At 45.1% G+C, this 24,284-nt stretch overlaps 1 protein-coding gene across 2 annotated transcripts in view; it reads left to right on the top strand.

Annotated features, from left to right (window-relative positions):
- The window catches only part of LOC138245589 (uncharacterized), a 1,324,589-nt gene that overhangs the window by 312,856 nt on the left and 987,449 nt on the right, over positions 1 to 24,284 (top strand). For both annotated transcript variants that reach the window (XM_069199313.1, XM_069199321.1), the window contains one exon: positions 21,953 to 22,092. In XM_069199313.1, the coding sequence (XP_069055414.1) occupies positions 21,953 to 22,092 (140 nt within the window). The remainder of the gene's footprint in view (positions 1 to 21,952; positions 22,093 to 24,284) is intronic.

Here is a 24,284-nt window from a genome sequence, read left to right as displayed (position 1 = left end):
ATCGGGTTAGATAGAATCGACACCGAATCGTGAAGAGCTCCGGTAGCCCTTCGGGGTAACTTCGACCCCCCGTCGGGGCCTGGTCAGCCCGACCGCGTGTAACATCGACACCGATGGAACGGACCCCGTTCCGATTCTGTCCTAAATGCCACAGCAAATATCCATATACAGACCAACATTTGGTCTGTAACTTGTGCCTGTCGCCCGAGCAGAAGGAAGAAATGTGTGAGGCCTGTCGTGCGTTTCGGTCCCGAAAGACGCTCCGTGACCGAAGAGCCAGAAGATTACAAATGGCGTCCACGCCGACAGGACAACGAGAGTTCGAGGAACAAGGAGAAGAAGAGGAAGCCTTCTCCATCCATGAATCGGACTCGGAGGAGTTCGACGTCGAAGAAACCGTGAGTAAGACATTGAAACAAACACCACACGGAAAAACAGACAAGGCCCAGGGGACGCCACTGCCAACAGGCCATGGCTTAACCCATAAAATAGGTGACCGTCCATCGGCACCGAAAAAGGGCGAACTGGTGCCGAGATCGTCCGACTCTGGTCGAGACACAGGCACGCAGCAATCTCGGGACCGAGAAAGTGCTGCCGAAAAGGGTTGACGCCGAGACAGCGGAACCGAAGCTGCTCGACGCAGAGACAGCGGCACCGAGGATGATCGACGCCGAGAAAGCTCGACTACAAAAAAGAGAAAATTCTCCTCGGAGCCGAAAGCAAGCAAAGACACAGTTTTGGTGCCAAAACGCCCTGCAACCGAACCGACTGCCAGCTCGTATTCAGAGGAACAATCACTGTCCTCTCAAATGCGCAAACACAGATTTGAAGAAGAGCTACAAACCACTAACGTAGACCACACCCAAAAGCGGATCTTCATACAGAGTGGGACAGGGAAGATCAGCACTCTTCCCCCAATCAGGAGGAAAAGGAGACTCGAGTTCCAAACTCAAGAACAAACACCACCAGCAAAAGTGGTGAAGAAAGTAACTCCACCACCCTCTCCTCCACCTGTAACTCATACATCACCGGCACAAACTCCGTCACATTCACCAGCTCATACCACCATGAGCCAAAATGACCAGGACGCTTGGGACCTATATGACGCCCCAGTATCAGACAATAGTCCTGAGTCGTACCCTACCAAGCCCTCACCACCTGAGGACAGCACAGCGTATGCACAGGTGGTAGCTAGGGCAGCAGAGTTCCATAACGTGTCGTTACACTCAGAACCTGTCGAGGATGACTTCCTTTTCAACACCCTCTCCTCCACCCATAGCACCTATCAATGCCTGCCTATGCTCCCGGGAATGCTAAGGCACGCAAAACAGATCTTTAAAGACCCTGTCAAAAGCAGAGCGATAACTCCACGGGTGGAGAAAAAATATAAAGCACCGCCCACAGACCCTGCTTTTATCACATCACAACTGCCACCAGATTCAGTTGTAGTAGGGGCAGCTCGCAATAGAGCCAACTCGCACACATCAGGCGACGCCCCACCTCCGGACAAAGAGAGCCGCAAGTTCGACGCAGCTGGAAAAAGGGTTGCTGTACAAGCTGCAAACCAGTGGCGCATCGCGAACTCTCAGACGCTCCTAGCGCGATATGACAGAGCCCATTGGGATGAGATGCAGCATCTCATCGAGCATCTACCCAAAGAATTACAGAAACGGGCAAAACAAGTAGTCGAGGAGGGACAAAATATCTCGAATAACCAAATACGCTCCTCTATGGATGCAGCGGATACAGCTGCAAGAACAATAAATACCGCGGTAACCATAAGAAGGCACGCATGGTTGCGCACATCCGGGTTTAAACCCGAGATACAACAAGCAGTGCTCAATATGCTGTTCAACGAACAACAATTGTTTGGACCTGATATGGACACGGCAATTGAGAAATTGAAAAAGGACACTGACACAGCCAAGGCCATGGGCGCACTCTATTCCCCGCAGGGCAGAGGCACTTTTGGCACATTTCGCAGAACACCCTTCAGAGGGGGGTTTCGGGGTCAAGCCACACAAGCCAGCACCTCACAATCAACACCGTCTACCTACCAGGGACAGTACCAAAGGGGAGGCTTTCGGGGCCAGTACAGAGGGGGACAATTCCCTAGAAACCGGGGAAAATTTCAAGGTCCCAAAACCCCTACAACCAAACAGTGACTCACAAGTCACTCAACCCCTTCACACAACACCAGTGGGGGGGAGACTAAGCCAATTTTACAAAGCTTGGGAGGAGATAACAACAGACACTTGGGTCTTAGCAATTATCCAGCATGGTTATTGCAGAGAATTTCTCCAAATCCCTCCAAATGTCCCACCAAAAACACAAAACATGTCAAAACAGCATTTAGACCTTCTGGAATTAGAAGTTCAGGCATTACTGCAAAAGGACGCAATAGAACTTGTACCACGTACACAAAGGAACACAGGAGTTTACTCACTGTACTTTCTAATACCAAAAAAAGACAAAACACTGAGACCAATCTTAGATCTCAGAACACTAAACATCTACATCAAATCGGAACACTTTCACATGGTCACGCTACAAGACGTATTACCACTGCTAAAACAACAAGACTATATGACAACCTTAGATCTAAAAGACGCGTATTTCCACATACCGATACATCCCTCGCACAGGAAATACCTAAGGTTCGTATTCAAGGGAATACATTACCAATTCAAAGTGTTGCCGTTCGGTATAACAACCGCACCAAGAGTATTTACGAAATGCCTAGCAGTAGTAGCTGCACATATCAGAAGGCAGCAAATACACGTGTTCCCCTACCTAGACGATTGGCTAATAAAAACCAACTCCCTAACAAAGTGTTCACACCACACAGAGTATGTCATACAAACCCTCTACAAACTCGGTTTCTCCATCAACTATGCAAAATCACACATTCTGCCGTGCAAAACACAACAATACTTAGGAGCGACAATCGACACAACAAATGGGATAGCCACTCCAAGTCCACAAAGGGTTCAAAAGTTTTACAAGGTTATACAAGCCATGTATCCGACACAAAAAATACATGCAAAGATGGTATTAAAACTCCTAGGCATGATGTCTTCATGCATAGCCATTGTCCCAAACGCAAGACTGCACATGAGGCCCTTACAACAGTGCCTAGCATCGCAATGGTCACAGGCACAGGGTCACCTTCTAGATCTGGTGTTGATGGACCGCCAAACTTACATCTCGCTTCTATGGTGGAACAGTATAAATTTAAACAAAGGGCGGCCTTTCCAAGACCAAGTGCCACAATACGTGATAACAACAGATGCTTCCATGACAGGGTGGGGGGCACACCTCAATCAACACAGCATCCAAGGACAATGGGACGTACATCAAACAAAGTTGCATATAAATCACCTCGAATTGTTAGCAGTGTTCCTAGCGTTGAAAGCATTTCAACCCATCATAACCCACAAATACGTTCTTGTCAAAACAGACAACATGACAACAATGTATTATCTAAACAAACAGGGGGGAACACACTCGCCACAGCTGTGCCTCCTGGCACAAAAGATATGGCATTGGGCGATTCACAACCACATTCGCCTAATAGCACAGTTTATTCCAGGGATCCAGAATCAACTAGCAGACAACCTCTCTCGAGATCACCAACAAGTCCACGAATGGGAGATTCACCCCCAAATTCTAAACACTTACTTCCACCTTTGGGGAACACCTCAAATAGACCTATTTGCAACAAAGGAGAATGCAAAATGCCAAAACTTCGCATCCAGGTACCCACACAGGCAGTCTCAAGGCAATGCTCTATGGATGAATTGGTCAGGGATATTTGCATACGCTTTTCCCCCCTCCCTCTCATTCCATATCTAGTAAACAAATTGAGTCAAAACAAACTCAAACTCATACTAATAGCACCAACATGGGCAAGACAACCCTGGTACACAACACTACTAGACCTGTCAGTAGTATCCCATGTCAAGCTACCCAACAGGCCAGATCTGCTAACACAACACAAACAGCAGATCAGGCACCCAAACCCAGCATCGCTGAATCTAGCAATCTGGCTCCTGAAATCCTAGAATTCGGACATTTAAACCTCACCCAAGAATGTATGGAGGTCATAAAACAGGCTAGAAGGCCATCCACTAGACACTGCTATGCAAGTAAATGGAAAAGATTTGTTTGCTACTGCCATAGTAATCAAGTTCAACCATTACATGCATCTCCAAAGGATGTAGTAGGATACTTACTACATTTGCAGAAATCAAATCTGGCCTTCTCTTCCATAAAGATACACCTCGCAGCAATTTCTGCATACCTGCAGATCACCCATTCAACTTCACTATTTAGGATACCTGTCATTTAAATCGTTTATGGAAGGCCTCAAAAGAATTATACCACCAAGAACACCACCTGTACCTTCATGGAACCTCAACATCGTCTTAACAAGACTCATGGGTCCACCTTTCGAACCCATGCATTCTTGCGAAATGCAATTCTTAACGTGGAAGGTTGCATTTCTCATTGCCATTACATCTCTAAGAAGAGTAAGCGAAATTCAAGCGTTTACTATACAGGAACCTTTTATTCAAATACACAAAAATAAGGTAGTTCTAAGAACCAATCCTAAATTTTTACCAAAAGTTATTTCACCGTTCCACTTAAATCAAACAGTAGAACTACCAGTGTTCTTTCCACAGCCAGACTCAGTAGCTGAAAGGGCACTACATACATTAGACATCAGAAGAGCACTAATGTACTACATTGACAGAACAAAACTAATTAGGAAAACAAAACAACTGTTTATTGCATTTCAAAAACCTCATACAGGAAACCCAATATCAAAACAGGGTATTGCCAGATGGATAGTTAAGTGTATCCAAACCTGCTACCTTAAAGCAAAGAGAGAGCTGCCCATTACACCAAAGGCACACTCAACCAGAAAGAAAGGCGCTACCATGGCCTTCCTAGGAAATATTCAAATGAACGAAATATGTAAGGCGGCCACATGGTCTACGCCTCACACATTTACTAAGCACTACTGTGTAGACGTGCTATCCGCACAACAAGCCACAGTAGGTCAAGCCGTACTAGGAGCTTTATTTCAAACTACTTCCACTCCTACAGGCTGAGCCACCGCTTTTGGGGAGATAACTGCTTACTAGTCTATGCACAGCATGTGTATCTGCAGCTACACATGCCACCGAGCTGAAAATGTCACTTACCCAGTGTTAGACCTGACAGCCTTAGGGTAGTCACCCCTAACTTTTTGCCTGCCTCCCTCCATTTTTTTGGACACTGTTTTTGCTGGTTTATAGACTCTGCGCACTTTACCACTGCTAACCAGTGCTAAAGTGCATATGCTCTCTCCCTTAAAACATGGTAACCTGGAATCATACCTGACTATTAATTTACTTATAAGTCCCTAGTAAGGTGCACTTTATGTGCATAGGGCTGGTAAATTAAATGCTACTAGTGGGCCTGCAGCACTGGTTGTGCCACCCACTTAAGTAGCCCCTTTTTCCTTGTCTCAGGCCTGCCATTGCAAGGCCTGTGTGTGCAGTTTCACTGCCACCTCGACTTGGCATTGAAAAGTACTTGCCGAGCCTAGAACTCCCCTTTTTCTACATATAAGTCACCCTTAAGGTGTGCCCTAGGTAACCCCTAGGGCAGGGTGCTGTGTAGGTAAAAGGCAGGACATGTACCTGTGTAGTTATATGTCCTGGTACTGTAAAACTCCTAAATTCGTTTTCACACTACTGAGAGGCCTGCTCCCTTCATAGGCTAACATTAGGGCTGCCCTCATACACTGTTGAAGTGGCAGCTGCTGATCTGAAAGGAGCAGGGAGGTCATATTTAGTATGGCCAGAATGGTAATACAAAGTCCTACTGACTGGTGAAGTCGGATTTAATATTACTATTCTAGAAATGCCACTTTTAGAAAGTGAGCATTTCTTTGCACTTAAATCCTTCTGTGCCTTACAATCCACGTCTGGCTGGGCTTGGTTGACAGCTCCTTGTGCATTCACTCAGACACACCCCAAACACAGGGTACTCAGCCTCACTTGCATACATCTGCATTTTGAATGGGTCTTCCTGGGCTGGGAGGGTGGAGGGCCTGCTCTCACACAAAGGACTGCCACACCCCCTACTGGGACCCTGGCAGACAGGAATAAACTGAAAGGGGACCTGGTGCACTTCTTAGCCACTCTTTGAAGTCTCCCCCACTTCAAAGGCACATTTGGGTATAAAACATGGCCTCTGCCCTACCCCATTAGACACTTGCTGGAGAAGAACCCTGAACCAGAAACTACATCCTGCCAAGAAGAACTGCCTGGCTGCTCAAAGGACTCACCTGTCTGCTTTCTACAAAGGACTGCTGCCTTGCTGTTGCCCTGCTGCCTTGCTGAACTCTTGTCTGGCTGTGAAAGTGCTCTCCAAGGGCTTGGATAGAGCTTGCCTCCTGTTCCCTGAAGTCTCAGGACCAAAAAGACTTCTCTCTTTTACTTGGACGCTCCGTGCGCCGCAAATTTCGACGCACAGCTTGTTTCGTGGCGAGAAAAACGCCGCACACCGACGCTGATCGACGCGACGCTCTTGGGACGATCGAAGATCCGACGCACAGCCTCGCAAGGACAACGCCGCCCGACCTCTAGAGGAGAAATCGACGCGACGCCTGCCGTGAGATCGTAATTTCAACGCGCAGCCCCGCAGATCGAAGTCTAGAGGAGAAATCGACGCGACGCCTGCCGTGAGTTCGTAAATTCGACGCGCAGCCCCGCAGATCGACGCACAGCCGGAGAACAAGCAGGAGAATCCACGCACAGACCCGGGACATCTGGTAATCCCTGCGAACCACAGAAAGAGACTGTCCACGCGCCGTAAAACGACGCCCGACTTCCCCGCGTGGAAAATAACGACGCAAGTCCGTGTGTGCTGGGGAGAAATCGACGCACACACCCTTTTTCCACGCACCTCTTCTCTTGTGGCCCTCTGAGGAGATTTTTCCACTCCTAACCAGGTACTTGTGCTTGAAAGAGACTTTTGTTACATTCTAAAGACTTAAGACACTTTATATCACTTCCCTGTGATATTTCTACAATTTTCCATTGCAACTTTATTCTTTTTGACCTACAATTATCCTGATAAATATTATATATTTTTCTAAACACTGTGTGGTGTATTTTTGTGGTGCTATATGGTGGTATTGTATGATTTATTGCACAAATACTTTACACATTGCCTTCTAAGTTAAGCCTGACTGCTCGTGCCAAGCTACCAGAGGGTGGGCACAGGATAATCTTGGATAGTGTGTGACTTACCCTGACTAGAGTGAGGGCTTTTGCTTGGACAGAGGGTAACCTGACTGCCAACCAAAAACCCCATTTCTAACATTGGTGATCAGCGGTGAGGATAGGACTTGTATTTGTGCAGTGACATACAGTAGCTAAGTATTTCACTACCTACCCACAGTTGAAGGTCAACTTGGTTTTTATCTCTTTTTGAAAATCCGTTTTTTCCTGACAATTTTCAAAAACTAAATCCTCACTCAACATGTCTCTGACTGGGTCTCAGACAGGGGACTTTGACCTAGTCCAGTTGGATACATACACGGTCAAACAACTAAGAGGATTCTGCAGGGCATTAAGGGTACCCACCCAAGGGGCCTCCAGAAAGGAGGACTTTCAAGTGGCGCTGAGGGCCTGGGCAGAAGCCCATTTAGAGGATGATGAGGAAGGGGAGCCAGAAAATGGCCCCTCAGAAGGATTTTCACTATCTATGGATGGTGTTACCACTGCAATTGTGCACCCTTCCAGACCAGAGAGCAGTGTCTCCATGCAAAGCCTGACCGCAGAGGAAAGGAGAGAGGAAAGGGAGTTCCAATTGCAAATGGCAAAACTGAAAATTGAGGCGCAACAGGAGGAGAGGAGGGCAGAAAGAGAAGCCAAACAAGCTGAGGCTGAAAGAGCAGCCAAACAGATTGAAGCTGAAAGAACAGCCAAACAGATTCAAGCAGAAGCTGAAAGGGCAGCCAAACAAGCAGAAGCTGAAAGAGCAGCCAAACAAGTGGAAGCTGAAAGAGCTTTGGCTGAAAAGAAACTATTGTTGGCTCATGAACTGAGTCTCAAGGAGCTGGAGATCAAGGCAAGACAGTCTGAATCCAGCAATAATGGTGGCAGCATACAGACAGGACCTGCTGGAGAAAAGAAGGTTCGTATACCCAAAAATGTGGTTCCCAGTTTTGTGGTGGGAGATGACATAGATAAATGGTTAGCTGCTTATGAAGTTGCACTAAGGGCTCATGAGGTTCCTGAAGGGCAATGGGGGGTAGCTATGTGGGGTTATGTGCCGCCATTGGGGAGGGACACACTTCTCACATTGGATCCACCGGATCAAAACACATACCCACTCCAGAAAGCCACTTTACTTGCCAAGTTTGGGCTGACCCCTGAGGGATACCGTCAGAGGTTCAGGGACAGCACCAAACAAACCACACAAACATGGGTAGATTTCTTTGATTTCTTTAGTAAGGCACTGAATGGATGGGTGCGGGGCAACAAAGTAGCAGATTATAAAGGTTTATATGACTTGATCCTGAGAGAGCATATGCTTAATGTTACTTATACAGATTTGCGCCAGCACCTAGTGGATAGTAAGCTGACTGATCCCAGGAAGCTTGCTGAGGAGGCGGACCTCTGGGTTAGCACCAGAGTGTCCAAAAAGGTACCTGGGGGGGACTCCCACAAAGGTGGTCAGGGTTCCCAACAGAAGAAAGAGGGGGGAGATAAACTTACAGATAAGGAACTCTCTAAAGGCCCCCAAAAGAATTCCCAGGGAGGGGGTGGCAACCCTTCCTTTTCCAAATTTGGGAAAAAGCCAGGGACATTTGACAAGTCAGGAAAATCTAGCCCCAAATGCATGGAGTGTTACCAATATGGTCACTACAAAGGCGATCCACAGTGCCCCAAGAGGGCACCGTCCACTACCGGACAGGCACCTGGGTTGACTAGTGTAGCACTCGGGGGGGAGATGGACCCAACTAGCTTTGGGGAGCAGGTAGAGATTTCCCTAGTGTCCCTGGGAGAAGGAGAAATGGTGCCCAAGGCCCACATGCCCAGAAATACTTCCAAGTACCGGCAGTGGGTCACCATTGATGGGCAGAGGGTGGAGGCTCTGCGTGACACAGGAGCCAGTATGACTACTATCAAGAGTCAGCTGGTGTCAGCAGAGCAGATAGTACCTAATACATTCCACCAGGTCAGAGTCGCTGACAATCGCGAGAGTCACCTACCGGTGGCTCTGGTTCCCTTTGAGTGGGGGGGGGGTCTCTGGTACTCTGAAAGTAGGTGTGAGTCCTGCCATGCCTGTAGATTGTCTGTTAGGCAATGACCTTGAGCACACTGCTTGGAAAGAAGTGGAGCTCAGGTCTCACCTGGAGATGTTAGGGTTACCTGAGTGGGTCTGCATGACCACACGGTCCATGGCTGACCGAGAGGGAAGTCAAGGGCATCTGGAGCCTGGAACGATGGCCCAGAGAGCTGCCAGGAGGAGGGACCAGGGGTGCGGGAAACCGGCCCCAGCTGTTCCCACAGTGGCTGACGGGGCTCCTGAGGAGGAGGCTTCCGAGCCAACTGGGGAAGACATTGCCGCCCTAGGTGACTTACCTGAGCTTGCTGGCTGGCAAGTTGAGGGTGGACCCACCAGGGAGGAATTCTGCAAGGCGCAGAAAGAATGTCCCACTCTAGAAGGTTTGAGGAAACAAGCCTCAAACCAGGCAGCCGGCGACGCCTCTGGCGATCACCACCTATATTGGGAGAATGATCTCCTCTACAGTGAGCCTAAGGTTCCGGGCTTTGGGGCAGCACGTATGCTGGTGGTCCCCCAATGTTACCGAACCTTCCTACTGGGTCTGGCTCACGACATTCTCCTGGCAGGACATTTGGGGCAGGGCAAGACCTTTAACAGGCTTGTCACCCACTTTTATTGGCCCAAAATGAGGACACACTCAGACAAGTTCTGCAGATCCTGTCCTACCTGCCAGGCCAGTGGTAAAGCAGGAAAAAGGGTTAAAACCCCCCTGATTCCACTTCCTGTCGTTGGCACCCCCTTTGAAAGGGTGGGCATCGACATTGTTGGTCCCTTGGACCCCAAAACTGCCTTAGGCAACAGGTTCATCCTGGTTTTGGTGGACCATGCCACCCGTTACCCAGAGGCAATCCCTCTGAGGACAGTAACTGCACCGGTGGTGGCCAGAACCCTGATGGGGATATTTACCCGTGTGGGATTCCCCAAGGAAATAGTGTCTGACAGAGGCACTAACTTCATGTCTGCATACATGAAGTCTCTGTGGGATGCGTGTGGTGTAACTTACAAGTTCACCACACCCTATCACCCCCAGTCGAATGGTCTTGTGGAGAGATTCAACAAGACCCTGAAAGGCATGATTGGTGGCCTCCCTGAGGCCATGAGGCGTAAGTGGGACGTCCTCTTACCATGCCTTCTCTTTGCTTACAGAGAGGTCCCCCAGAGAGGGGTAGGGTTCAGTCCCTTTGAACTTCTCTATGGGTACCCTGTCAGGGGACCCTTAAGCATTGTCCAGGAGGGATTGGAGAAAGCTCCAAAGACACCCCCTCAGGATGTGGTCAGCTATATGTTGGCCCTCCGCAACCAGATGACCCGCTTCTGGAAAGAAGCCCAAGATAACCTTGAGGCCAGTCAAGAGGTGATGAAACAATGGTATGACCAGAAGGCCACCCTGGTAGAGTTTCAACCTGGAGACAAAGTGTGGGTAATGGAGCCAGTAGAGCCCAGAGCTCTCCAGGACCGCTGGTCTGGCCCATTTGAAATAAAGGAGCGGAAAGGGGAGGCCACTTACCTAGTGGACCTCAAAACCCCTAGGAATCCCCTAAGGGTGCTCCATGTGAACCGACTAAAAGCTCATTTTGAGAGGTCGGAGATCAACATGCTTCTGGTCACAGATGAAGGAACGGAAGAGGAGAGTGAACCTCTCCCCGACCTCCTCTCTGCCCAAGAAGGTGATGGGTCAGTAAGCGGGGTCATTCTGTCTGACTCCCTGACTCTAAATCAGAAAGGAGACTGTTATGAGCTGTTGGAGCAGTTCTCCCCCCTGTTCTCCCTTACTCCTGGGCTGACCCACCTCTGTGTTCATGATATTGACACCGGTGACAGTCTCCCTGTGAAAAACAAAATTTACAGGTTGTCAGATAAGGTGAAGGCCAGCATCAAGGAGGAGGTCTCCAAGATGTTGACTCTAGGGGTCATTGAGAAATCCAGTAGTCCCTGGGCCAGCCCAGTGGTATTGGTCCCTAAGGCTACTGCCCCAGGTGCGAAGCCAGAACTCCGGTTCTGTGTGGACTACCGGGGTCTCAACTCAGTCACACGGACTGATGCTCACCCCATCCCCCGAGCTGATGAGCTCGTGGACAGGCTAGGCGCTGCCCAGTTCCTGAGTACGTTTGATCTTACTTCAGGGTAATGGCAGATCGGCCTAACTGAGGGGGCCAAGGAAAGATCCGCATTTTCAACCCCGGATGGCCATTACCAGTTCCGGGTGATGCCGTTTGGGTTGAAAAATGCCCCCGCTACCTTCCAACGGTTGGTTAACGGGGTCCTAGCTGGCAAGGATGCCTTCTGTGCAGCCTACCTGGATGACATAGCTGTCTACAGTTCCAGCTGGGAGGAACACCTGCTTCACCTCAAGGAGGTGCTTCAGGCCCTGCAACAGGCAGGCCTGACCATCAAGGCCAGTAAGTGCCAGATTGGGCAGGGTTCCGTGGTGTACTTAGGACACCTAGTGGGTGGTGGCAAGGTGCAGCCACTCCAGGCCAAGATTGAAACTATCAAGGCCTGGCAACCACCCCGAACACAGACGGAGGTGAGAGCCTTTCTAGGCCTCACAGGATACTACCGCCGATTTGTCAAGGGCTATGGTACCATTGTAACACCCTTGACAGAACTCACTTCCAAGAAGCAACCTAGGTTGGTGAATTGGACAGAGGCTTGTCAGAAAGCCTTTGACGCCCTGAAGGAAGCCATGTGCACGGCCCCCGTACTCATGGCCCCTGACTACTCCTAGGAATTTATCGTGCAGACAGACGCTTCAGAGCATGGCATAGGGGCAGTCCTAGCACAGCTGAATGAGGAGGGCAGAGATCAACCGGTAGTCTTTATTAGCAGAAGGCTATTACCACGGGAACAGAGGTGGAGTGCTATTGAACGAGAAGCTTTTGCTGTGGTCTGGGCACTGAAGAAGCTAAGACCCTACCTGTTTGGGACTCACTTCCGGGTTCAGACAGACCACAGGCCCCTCAGATGGCTCATGCAGATGAGGGGTGAGAATCCAAAACTCTTGAGGTGGTCCATTTCCCTACAGGGGATGGACTTTACGGTGGAACATCGCCCAGGGGTTGACCACGCCAATGCTGATGGTCTCTCCAGGTACTTCCGCCTTAGCGATGAGAGCTCCCAGGAGGTCGGGTAGCTCTCCCCACTTTCAGCTGGGGGGGACACATGTTAGACCTGACAGCCTTAGGGTAGTCACCCCTAACTTTTTGCCTGCCTCCCTCCATTTTTTTGGACACTGTTTTTGCTGGTTTATAGACTCTGCGCACTTTACCACTGCTAACCAGTGCTAAAGTGCATATGCTCTCTCCCTTAAAACATGGTAACCTGGAATCATACCTGATTGGACTATTAATTTACTTATAAGTCCCTAGTAAGGTGCACTTTATGTGCATAGGGCTGGTAAATTAAATGCTACTAGTGGGCCTGCAGCACTGGTTGTGCCACCCACTTAAGTAGCCCCTTTTTCCTTGTCTCTGTCCTGCCATTGCAAGGCCTGTGTGTGCAGTTTCACTGCCACCTCGACTTGGCATTGAAAAGTACTTGCCGAGCCTAGAACTCCCCTTTTTCTACATATAAGTCACCCTTAAGGTGTGCCCTAGGTAACCCCTAGGGCAGGGTGCTGTGTAGGTAAAAGGCAGGACATGTACCTGTGTAGTTATATGTCCTGGTAGTGTAAAACTCCTAAATTAGTTTTCACACTACTGAGAGGCCTGCTCCCTTCATAGGCTAACATTAGGGCTGCCCTCATACACTGTTGAAGTGGCAGCTGCTGATCTGAAAGGAGCAGGGAGGTCATATTTAGTATGGCCAGAATGGTAATACAAAGTCCTACTGACTGGTGAAGTCGGATTTAATATTACTATTCTAGAAATGCCACTTTTAGAAAGTGAGCATTTCTTTGCACTTAAATCCTTCTGTGCCTTACAATCCACGTCTGGCTGGGCTTGGTTGACAGCTCCTTGTGCATTCACTCAGACACACCCCAAACACAGGGTACTCAGCCTCACTTGCATACATCTGCATTTTGAATGGGTCTTCCTGGGCTGGGAGGGTGGAGGGCCTGCTCTCACACAAAGGACTGCCACACCCCCTACTGGGACCCTGGCAGACAGGAATAAACTGAAAGGGGACCTGGTGCACTTCTTAGCCACTCTTTGAAGTCTCCCCCACTTCAAAGGCACATTTGGGTATAAAACAGGGCCTCTGCCCTACCCCATCAGACACTTGCTGGAGAAGAACCCTGAACCAGAAACTACATCCTGCCAAGATGAACTGCCTGGCTGCTCAAAGGACTCACCTGTCTGCTTTCTACAAAGGACTGCTGCCTTGCTGTTGCCCTGCTGCCTTGCTGAACTCTTGTCTGGCTGTGAAAGTGCTCTCCAAGGGCTTGGATAGAGCTTGCCTCCTGTTCCCTGAAGTCTCAGGACCAAAAAGACTTCTCTCTTTTACTTGGACGCTCCGTGCGCCGCAAATTTCGACGCACAGCTTGTTTCGTGGCGAGAAAAACGCCGCACACCGACGCGACGCTCTTGGGACGATCGAAGATCCGACGCACGGCCTCGCAAGGACAACGCCGCCCGACCTCTAGAGGAGAAATCGACGCGACGCCTGCCGTGAGATCGTAATTTCAACGCGCAGCCCCGCAGATCGAAGTCTAGAGGAGAAATCGACGCGACGCCTGCCGTGAGTTCGTAAATTCGACGCGCAGCCCCGCAGATCGACGCACAGCCGGAGAACAAGCAGGAGAATCCACGCACAGACCCGGGACATCTGGTAATCCCCGCGAACCACAGAAAGAGACTGTCCACGCGCCGGAAAACGACGCCCGACTTCCCCGCGTGGAAAATTACGACGCAAGTCCGTGTGTGCTGGGGAGAAATCGACGCACACACCCTTTTTCCACACACCTCTTCTCTTGTGGCCCTCTGAGGAGATTTTTCCACTCCTAACCAGGTACTTGTGCTTGAAAGAGACTTTTGTTACATTCTAAAGACTTAAGACACTTTATATCACTTCCCTGTGATATTTCTACAATTTTCCATTGCAACTTTATTCTTTTTGACCTACAATTATCCTGATAAATATTATATATTTTTCTAAACACTGTGTGGTGTATTTTTGTGGTGCTATATGGTGGTATTGTATGATTTATTGCACAAATACTTTCCACATTGCCTTCTAAGTTAAGCCTGACTGCTCGTGCCAAGCTACCAGAGGGTGGGCACAGGATAATCTTGGATAGTGTGTGACTTACCCTGACTAGAGTGAGGGCTTTTGCTTGGACAGAGGGTAACCTGACTGCCAACCAAAAACCCCATTTCTAACACCCAGTGTACATCTGTTCGTGGCATTAGTCGCTGCAGATTCACATGCGCCCACCCGCCTCCCCGGGAGCCTGTAGCCGTATGGAAGTAATCTTCAACATTTGTACACTTGTAAATATATTACTTAAACTTTATTTTGTACATACTTATTCATTCCATTGCATGGGCACTATTACTAACATACACAACTCCTACCTCACCCTCTGCGGGGAAAACAATCGAAGATGGAGTCGACGCCCATGCGCAATGGAAACAAAGGAGGAGGAGTACCTCGGTCTCGTGACTCGAAAAGACTTCTTCGAAGAAAAACAACTTGTAACACTCCGACCCAACACCAGACGGCGGACTATGCACAGCATGTGAATCTGCAGCGACTAATGCCACGAACAGATGTACACTGGGTAAGTGACATTTTCATTATGTTTCGTTGACTTCAAAAGTGCTTTTGACCAAGTCGATAGGGCACTTCTCTGGAGCAAATTGCGAAGGTGGGGCCTGCAAGAGCATACTCTCAGATGCATAGAAATGCTATACGATAAAACTTGGGTACAGGTCAAGGTAGCAGATGGCTCAAAAAAGTTCTAGGAGGATACCAAAAAATATAGGACTAAAACAGGGCTGTGTTTTGGCCCCGCACCTCTTCAACCTTTTCACAGCAGATCTCTCCTTGAAGCTGGATGCAACCAACTCGCACTCTCCAAGGATGGGAAGTTTGACCCTATCACACCTTTCATACGCTGACGATATTGTTCTGCTAAGCCACACGAAAATAGGGCTGTATCGGTTGGTCACTACTTTAGGTGAATACGCAAAGACAAACAAATTATAAGTTAACACCTTAAAGACCAAAACCATGTCCATGGGATGTCCTTTGAATCTAACTAACAATATAAAGTTGAATGGCATTTCCCTTAAAACAACTCACTGCTATAAATACCTTGGCATCATTATCGATCACAAGGCCAATCTCGTGCCGCAGAAGCGCTACATTGCGCAGAAGTGCAAAGCTTTAACGTTAGCTTTCTGTACCCTAGCAAAAAGATTAAAAGGCCCATCGTATAAACCGTTACTGTCTGTTATGTTGGCCAAATTCCTCCCAGCCACTACATATGGAAGCAAAGCTTTATATGAGAAGGACGCCCTGCTCCTGGACCAACAACAAATAAAAATGTATAAACAGGTCTTTAAACTTCCTGGCTCCGCTTCTCCCGCACAGGTTAGGCTAGAATTTGGCCTAATACAACAGCAGTTGGGCAGGAAAGCGCATACAATAAAATCCTGGTACAAAATAAGAAAAAATATGACCAGCCCCCTAGTCATGGCTTTATGGTATTCAGTGAGCAATAATCTAAAATTAGTATATAAAAGGTATCTGTATAACTCTCTTCAAGAGACAGAAATGATGCACCTGTGGGACTCCAACATCTCATATCCACTGTTGTGTTGAGCGCTAAAAAAGGAAATGAGATTGCAGTCCTTTTTAGCTGATAAATCTAAATTTGCACAACGGTCGCACGCCTGGCTTCTTATGCACACTTATACCACCTTGGCGCCATCACAATATCTGATTTCAACTTTTGCACTACACATCAAGCGTCATTTGCTGGCTCTTCGTCTAGGCGCTCTCCCGTCTAGAGCGGACCAACCGTCTTGGAAGAATGGAGGAGAAACTTCCTGTAGGTTATGTAAAGGTTCCAAGGAAGACATGGTCCATCTGATTTGTATTTGTCCGGCCTTAAAGGAAGCACGACGACAACTGTTAAAACCAATCTTCGAGAGGAATGGCACTCGTTCCTGTCGGCCAGCTGTGATGTCAATGTTTGACCCTCACGATCCACAGTCAATCTGCAGATTCATCAAATTTTTGACTGTCCACACCACAAGCGTAAACTTACTATTTAGGACACACCTTAGCTGACAGTTGACTCATTTTTAAGTGTTCATTTATTTTTTTAGTCGCGTATTAAAGTTTTGACAAAGTTATAGCACGTGGAAGGACATATTTTAAGACGACTTAGTTAAAAAAGGAAAAGAGAAGACCGTAGGCGCAACAGCAGGTTCTTAGGCTGTACACATTGAGTTAGCATGTAACATCAACTGCGCCTCGGGCATCAAGTGTCTGCAAAGTTAGTTTAATGGTCACTCCGCCCCTTGACTGTTTTTAGAATTGTAAGCAAAAAAATAAAAAAAATTAAATCTTGGCACATCGCACTTTAGTTGTATATTTATTTCAAAGATTTTATAGCATTTTCTCTTTTTGTTTGTCCTTCTTTTATAGAATTTTATATATTGTATACAATGCATTGATTGTTATGGTTTTGACAGAGGGCAGAGAGACTGTAATTGTAGAGCAGGTCAGACCCGAGATCCACAGGCTAGCTATAATGCTGACCTTAGATTTCCTTCTTGAGGTAGGTGTGAAGCATTGTGTGGGGGAAAGCATGCAGGCAGTTCCGAAATAGTATTGTAGAAGTTTACACAAGTCATACGCTGTATCCTGTTCACATTAAACATGCAAAACATACGAACATGTCATCTGCGACTTCCTTTGTAATCTCAGTGATTTCAAAAACAACCTAGAGAAGTTAAGTCTTCACTAGCTGCCCTTAGTTGATCACGTGAGGATTCCCTTATAATTATTTGAAAAATGTAGGACCCTTTAAGAGGGGTGCAGCAACGTTTTATACTTGCAGGTGGTTAGTTTGAGACCTTCTGTTGAAAGAGTAGACACACCTGACCTCCATTTGCTGAGTCTTACTACTGGTTGCTTGTACTGGTGAGTGGATGAGTGCATGAGCAAGAGTTTGCCGTGGCACTGCACCCCAAACAAGGTCAACACAAATCATTTGAAACATATACATTCTAATACCCCCTTTAATTTCCATATTCTACAATTGTCCTCAAATAGCTCTTTCCAGATGGCTGCAGTTTCTTGGTTGACAGGATGCTGCCCTGTTCCAACCTTTTGTGTTTTCAAAATGATTAACATCTATGAAAATGAAAACACCCTGTTTCTTCAATCTAATTATGTAAATTAAGCCATCTTTCCATGTGGCCCAGTATTATTGGAGACAATACCACACCTACTACATACCAGTTCTGAAAGGCTTGGTGTTTCCTAGGTGCAGTAATGCTTCCCTTTTACAAGATATTCAGGTCAGAATAGGGGAATAAAACAATTAAATTGACTGTTCCCTGTATCGGCTGGTGGAGTTTTAAAGTGGAAGGGTGTAAATAATTTCCTGGGATTTAAGTGAGCAAGTGACTAAGCCTAACCACATGTACGGAGGTTTAGGCAGCGTAGGACAAAGAGGAGAGGGTTCTCCCTGGGGAAAATTTGAAAGAAAAACAGAACTAAATATGACATTTTGCAGCACAACTTTGACATAAAATTGATCAAATCTGGTGGTTTGGATGGGGGAATCGGTTGGATGTAACATGTGAGTTCCTGCTACTAAAGCACTTATTCCAGGGGACTGGGGGTCGTTGCCACGACCTTGACTATCCCAGTCCTTGTCTGAGCTGTAGGAGACAGGAGATTACTCCTTTCTAAATTTCCAATGACCATAACCATGGAGAAGGACAGCCAGTACAGTGATCCTTCACCAATTTAGTGTATAGACAGCCCTTCTTCAATTTCCATACACCACAATGGAAAAGAGGGTATTAACCTCTCTCCCTCTCTCATCTGGTGTGCACGCTGCTGCTCATCCACTCGGATGATGGCACAGCTGACCGTAGAGCCATTTGCAAATATTATGAAGTCTCTAGGCTGCAGTGAAGCACCAGGTACGGCCTGCTTCCCAATCGTGTGGACTTTCTTTTATATATACATTATACACTGCTGGCATACTTCTACTGATGGCCCAATAATGCATTACATTGTCTTGCCATAGAACTGTCCTGTTTCCTTCACGAAAGTGATAAATTACTGCAGCTTTAAAATCTTTTTTCCAATCCAAGGATAAAAATTAGGAAGTTAAGATTCATAAAATTGAAAAAGTGCTGCGCAATGCTGCAGCACTGCTTGGAAATTTAACACAAATTTGGATCTGGCAAGCATTGGCTGTGAATGACAAAAGCAAAGGCACCATTAGCACCAAATAATCAGTGCGAAATCAACATTACACCAGTTAATAAATGCAACTGGTGCAAAGTGCTTTGTATCAGTGCAAAATATGTAAATAATTAAGCAGCAGGAGGATATTTTCAGAATGTGTAATTGAGAGTAGACTGTTAGTTATTGCCACTTTCTAATGCTCAAAGAGGAGTACAATGATTGCTAACCATAGGAGACAGTTACAATTCTGAACATAAGTTAGAAATTAATATGAAAAAACAAACATCTTGCTTTTCTGACAACTATGCAAGCACAATTCATGTGTAATACATAAACAGTTCTAAAACTAAAGTAGGTTTTATCTAGGCATGATTGTGGACAGCCAACTTATGTAGAAGAGTCACCTGCATAATCTAAAGTCGAGGTGTAATGTAGTAGAGGCTGTCGGAAAGACATTCAACCATCAATACAGAGGGCAGACTCTGTATTGATGGTTGAATCAATACAGAGGCTGTAGCATTCTTTTATAAGTTAAATAATTGCATGCATTCTACTTCTATTTGGGTTGGTGTTGATAAGACAATCTCCCCTTCGATTTTACATCTGTTCTTCCATTTAGAATCTGGTGCAACAGCTTCATCCACTCTCACAGACCAATAGTCATAGAACTTTAGCCCTTATTTAGAACTTGGCAGATGGTATACTCTGTTAAAACATGGTGGATATCCTGTGCAACGAATTGCAAGTGTTATTGACTATGATGCAGCTCTATATTGGCGTACGAGATATCCTTCCGGTTCGGATGATGTACCCTATCCACCAAACTGTATATAAGACCCAGGCTTTTCAGTTGTCTTAAGAAAGAGCAATGAACATTGAAAAACAATGTGTAATGTGTATTCGGAGAAGCAGCTGGAAATAATAAAAAGTATCATAACCACTGACCCAGACTGTAGAGCGAGAAAATTAAACTGTGGTAACGCAATCTTTTTTAAAGTTATGGGTACTGCAGTTTAAATCCTGAAAACCAAACTATGATTAAAAAAAGAATAGCAAATATACATTTGCCCTATCATTTGGGTTTGAGTGTGTAGCGTAGTGAACGGACTTGCAAGAGACAATGCCACTGGATGCCCATTGTGTTCTGGCCAGCCTGTTGTTCTGTGTCTGGGACTGGTTTGAAACTATCAGGTGCTCAGTAATCGTCGTGCAGCAGGTATACAAAATAGTGGGCTAATTCTTTGTACCTCGAGGACCGTGGATATGGGCAGCTGATCCACAAACATTGACAAAGGCAATACGTTTGACTTCTGCATAGTTCATTCACACAGCCATCAGTACACACGGACATATGATAATAATGATAACTTTTGTTATATATTATTTTTGCACACTGTGGATCACTGTAAATAACATATTTTATTACCAATTTAATGGTATTCAGTCAGTTCAACAACCTCAGAAGATAACAAGGTTAAGTTAGCTTTGATGGGCTTTGAACTTTTACCTAAACAGCTGAACTGGTATATATAGATACAATGTCTCTAAGCTACCTCAGTTTGTTGTAAGTAACTATTCTGGCACACTTGTTGTATCTATAGTAAGCTTTGCAAACTTCAGCAGAACTCTTTCTTTTATAAATTGGACAGTATCCACCTGTCCCCATTTCTTCTCCTTTTTCTAACTACGGTCTCCTAAATAATGTTTTCTGTTATAAATAAAGAAGTATGTTGGTGCAAATATTCAATCTCTCTGGGTGTTTGAAGCACTTTTGTCTCTTACATGTCATTAGATTTAACTGATTAAATATAGGGGGAAATTACCTACATATTATATTTTAAGTACTTACTTGAATTAGCTGACATTTTGCTAAATGGCCTCTTTAGGTGCCTAATTAAAATTCACATACACTGTTCAAGAAGCTGTCGAGTCGTTTTCTACTCTGTAGAATTACGCCTTTGATTTTACAAGTTTTTGGGATGTTCTGTAATTCTGAGGAGTAAATCTATGTATCATAGATTTCCAATCTTAATCCTGCTGCATGGCAGACAATCCACTAGACCAAATGAGACTTAAAATGTGCATTAGCCCTTCAAACTTATTTTTCTTTCTTAAAAGCCCTAATGCTGCATATTTATGGGATTGGTGATTGGAGCACCATTGCATCCCTTAAGTACATACTTACTACAGCCATTTTGGAGAATTTTTCTGTATGCAAATGGAGTGGAAAATCATTGGGACGTTTTGTGAATACCCCCAAGTTATGCCTAAGTGGCATTACTCCACTGACTCACTCAGCAGAACACCCTTTTTTACTCTGCCACAACAAATGTCACTGCAGAAATTCTGCCATACCTGTTTTTTCTCCAGTCATAACTATCTCTACGGGTGTAAATGTCTACAACTTCTGATTCTGGTAATTAGAGTTTTTTACCCTACCCCTACAAATGTGACAGCAGAAATTCTACCATACTAGCTTTTTGTCCAGTCATAAATTAGACCTACGAGTGTAACTGTCTATAAAGTCTTATTATATTAATTAAAATGTTTTTTCCTCTACCCATAAAAGTAAGTGCGTAAGTTCTGCCATGCCTCATTTTTCTTCAGTCATAAATTTCACATTTGGACGTAAATATCTACAGCTTCTTAGTCTGCCAATTAGAATGTAAAAATTATGTCCAGTAAGGAAAGTTGCAAATGCTGATTTTAGGTGTTTATGTATCTGGTTCCCTGAGATTTTCTGTTAAGGGCACCACAAATATAGAACATTACCCTCTTATCCAAACAGCACCAACACAAGTAGAGCTACAGAACTCTTAGGATTTCTGTCCCTCTGGGCTAAAAATTATATTTATCTGGCCATCCTGACCATGTGTTTCTGTTGTACCAGGATTTGCAGAGGCTATGTTATGCTGGTCGCAGATTTCCATTGCACAAGTCCCTACAAATGTAATATGTACTGAGGCGAAATGATGTGAGATCAGGCATCAAACACAACATTTCATAAGTTAGTCGTTGATATGATATTTCATGAATGGAGTAGTGCTCTCTTAAGCTTGTCTGTCAACAAGGTCTCGTATGGGACGCTAGCTAATGTCTATGCTTTGACTAGTTCACCTATTAGGTATCTTCTCTAAAGCCAGTTCTTCTTCATGCCGAGCATATGCCTACACACATATAACATCCTCACTTTGTGTCACCCCTTTTTATATAATAGACCAACAGCTGATTTGAATCTGTTACTTGAAGCTCTCAAATTGTCCAGGAAAGTTCTTCTGAAGGATCCCTGCCAGCTGGCTTCACAACTCGTCGGCCGCCTACACCAGATTATTGAAAAAGACAAGCCAGTAGCACCAGGTATGCAACACTTTTGTGACATTTGTAGATAAATATAGAAATGAAAATATAATAGTGTTATGCTTTTTTAAAGAATGAATTTGATGGCAGTTTAGTGAGAGGTAGCGAAAGTAACATCTTCCTCCATTCAGTGCTTAATTTGATCTCGTGTTTGCTTGTACTCAGCATCAGCACTTATTTCCCCAGTAAATAATTATGACAGTCCAACACATGGTGGCACAGTCTGTATATTTGTAACCATCAGCAGATGCTTTTTAATTTTATATACATTATTAAATAGATTAATACCAGAATTTTTGCTGGTAGTGGTATTTGGCAGCACTGTCAGTGACAGTAGGTGGTGAAAGCTGCAGTGGCCTTCTGAGAAATATTTGGGCCCTTTTATTCACCTTTTTTTTTACATTTTATTTTATTTTTTTACAAATAATGAATCTACACCGCACCATTTGGTCCAAAATGAAATCACAATGATGATCTATTTTGCCACATTTTGCTCCTCAAAATGATCCTTTCTGCTGCTGGTGGGCTAGGGAAAATGCAAAGTAGAAAACGCACATATTAAGCATGTTTCTAAGTGTCCTAGTTACATTCTGTTCCCACTGCTTCCTTTCTGACCCCAGAGACCACTGTTAGCAAATGCACTGCCTATGATACAAAGGCCTAGAACATACTTCATACAGTACTCCACATACAGCACTCCAACGCCTAGTCAGGGCAGTAAGTGTGATATATGTGCAATTACAATATAATACAATTCTTACTAGCATTTACTCTGTCTGGATAAACATGTTGTGCTTCAAGTTAGCAAATTAATTGCTATATTTTCTTGGTAGAACTGTAGCAACATTTTTCGCATGCACAATTTTGCTGGGAGCAACTTTGAATCCTTCAAATATTACTGCCAAAGCAGATTGGTAATTATTCACACTTGGTGGTAGCAACTAATAAAGACAAATTTTGTTAAATTAATCTGGCTATATAGAGTGCGATAATACAAGGGGTCCAGACTGCTGTTCCTCCACCTTACTCGATTGCTCCCCACACACACACTCCATAAGAGTGCTGCACTTCAGCAATAATAGCTCATTGTCAGCAGCGGTAGCTTCATGTCCATTGGTTATCTGCAGGTATTGAGCAGACAAATTCATATTGGTGACAGATAGGACCTTCAGAACAGATGAGAGCCATGAAGTCCCACACAATTTTTTTAATGCCAGCAATGAGTTAATTTCATTTTCACATCTAGCTTTTGAGACATCTTTAGCTGTCTCTCCAGACTTTTGTTGCCTTGAAACAAATCATAGATAATATACATGAAAGAGGGGCTTTTGGTGAGCGGGCTTCATATATTGGTCTGTTAAATTGTCATTCACATCTTGCTTAAGAGCCTACAGTAGGGACCAGTGGTTCAGCCCGCTTTACTCATTGGCTCCCTTAACTTTGAGTGTCTGAATAAAGCCTGTGCACAATCTTCACACCCACTTCAAAACAGTACTGTTCTCTTCATTGACAGTGCTGATTTAAAATGCACATTTTAATCTTTGAATTATTGCCTTTTGCCTGCAATCTGGTACCTAGTTAAATGGTGATTTATTTTCAGTCTTCTTTTTAAAGTTGCTGTTATAAAGTGTGTAAATTAAATTGCAACATTGTAGTTGCCAGATATTTGAGTGCATGGTTAGGTCTTTATTTATTCCTGACTAATACACCAATAATAATAAAAATAATATTATTAAATTACCTTTTCTATCTGAAAGGCTTGCTATTGAAAAATAATACTACCAAAACAGCTACAGAGATTTTTGTTAAATTTCACATTTATATTGTAAGCCTATTGTGACCACATTTAGCTGGCATTGTATTTTGTGGCATGTGCTAGCAATAATGAAAACACTGTACTAAATACCAAAGCCAGACTTTTTGGCTTTGCCAATGCTTGTTTCATATCGTGAGCAGTAAAGTGTCCCTTTAAGCTTTATCTACCCCAGGTACACTGCAGGACTGGATCTCAATGGTAGGAATGGAGCACTGAAAAAAAAAATATATATATATATATATACATGTATATCAATATTATCAGTATAATTATTTTTGACTAGCATCGTTAGTATTATTGTTACTATTACTATTAATTATAATAATAATAATGGAAATAATAACAATCATACTTAATATTATTCCACTTATTTTTA

The sequence above is a fragment of the Pleurodeles waltl genome, chromosome 1_2, assembly GCF_031143425.1.
Source record: "Pleurodeles waltl isolate 20211129_DDA chromosome 1_2, aPleWal1.hap1.20221129, whole genome shotgun sequence".
NCBI classification, from domain to species: domain Eukaryota; kingdom Metazoa; phylum Chordata; class Amphibia; order Caudata; family Salamandridae; genus Pleurodeles; species Pleurodeles waltl.
The sequence above is the reverse complement of the archived record's forward strand: the minus strand, read 5'-3'. Positions and strand labels throughout refer to the sequence as shown.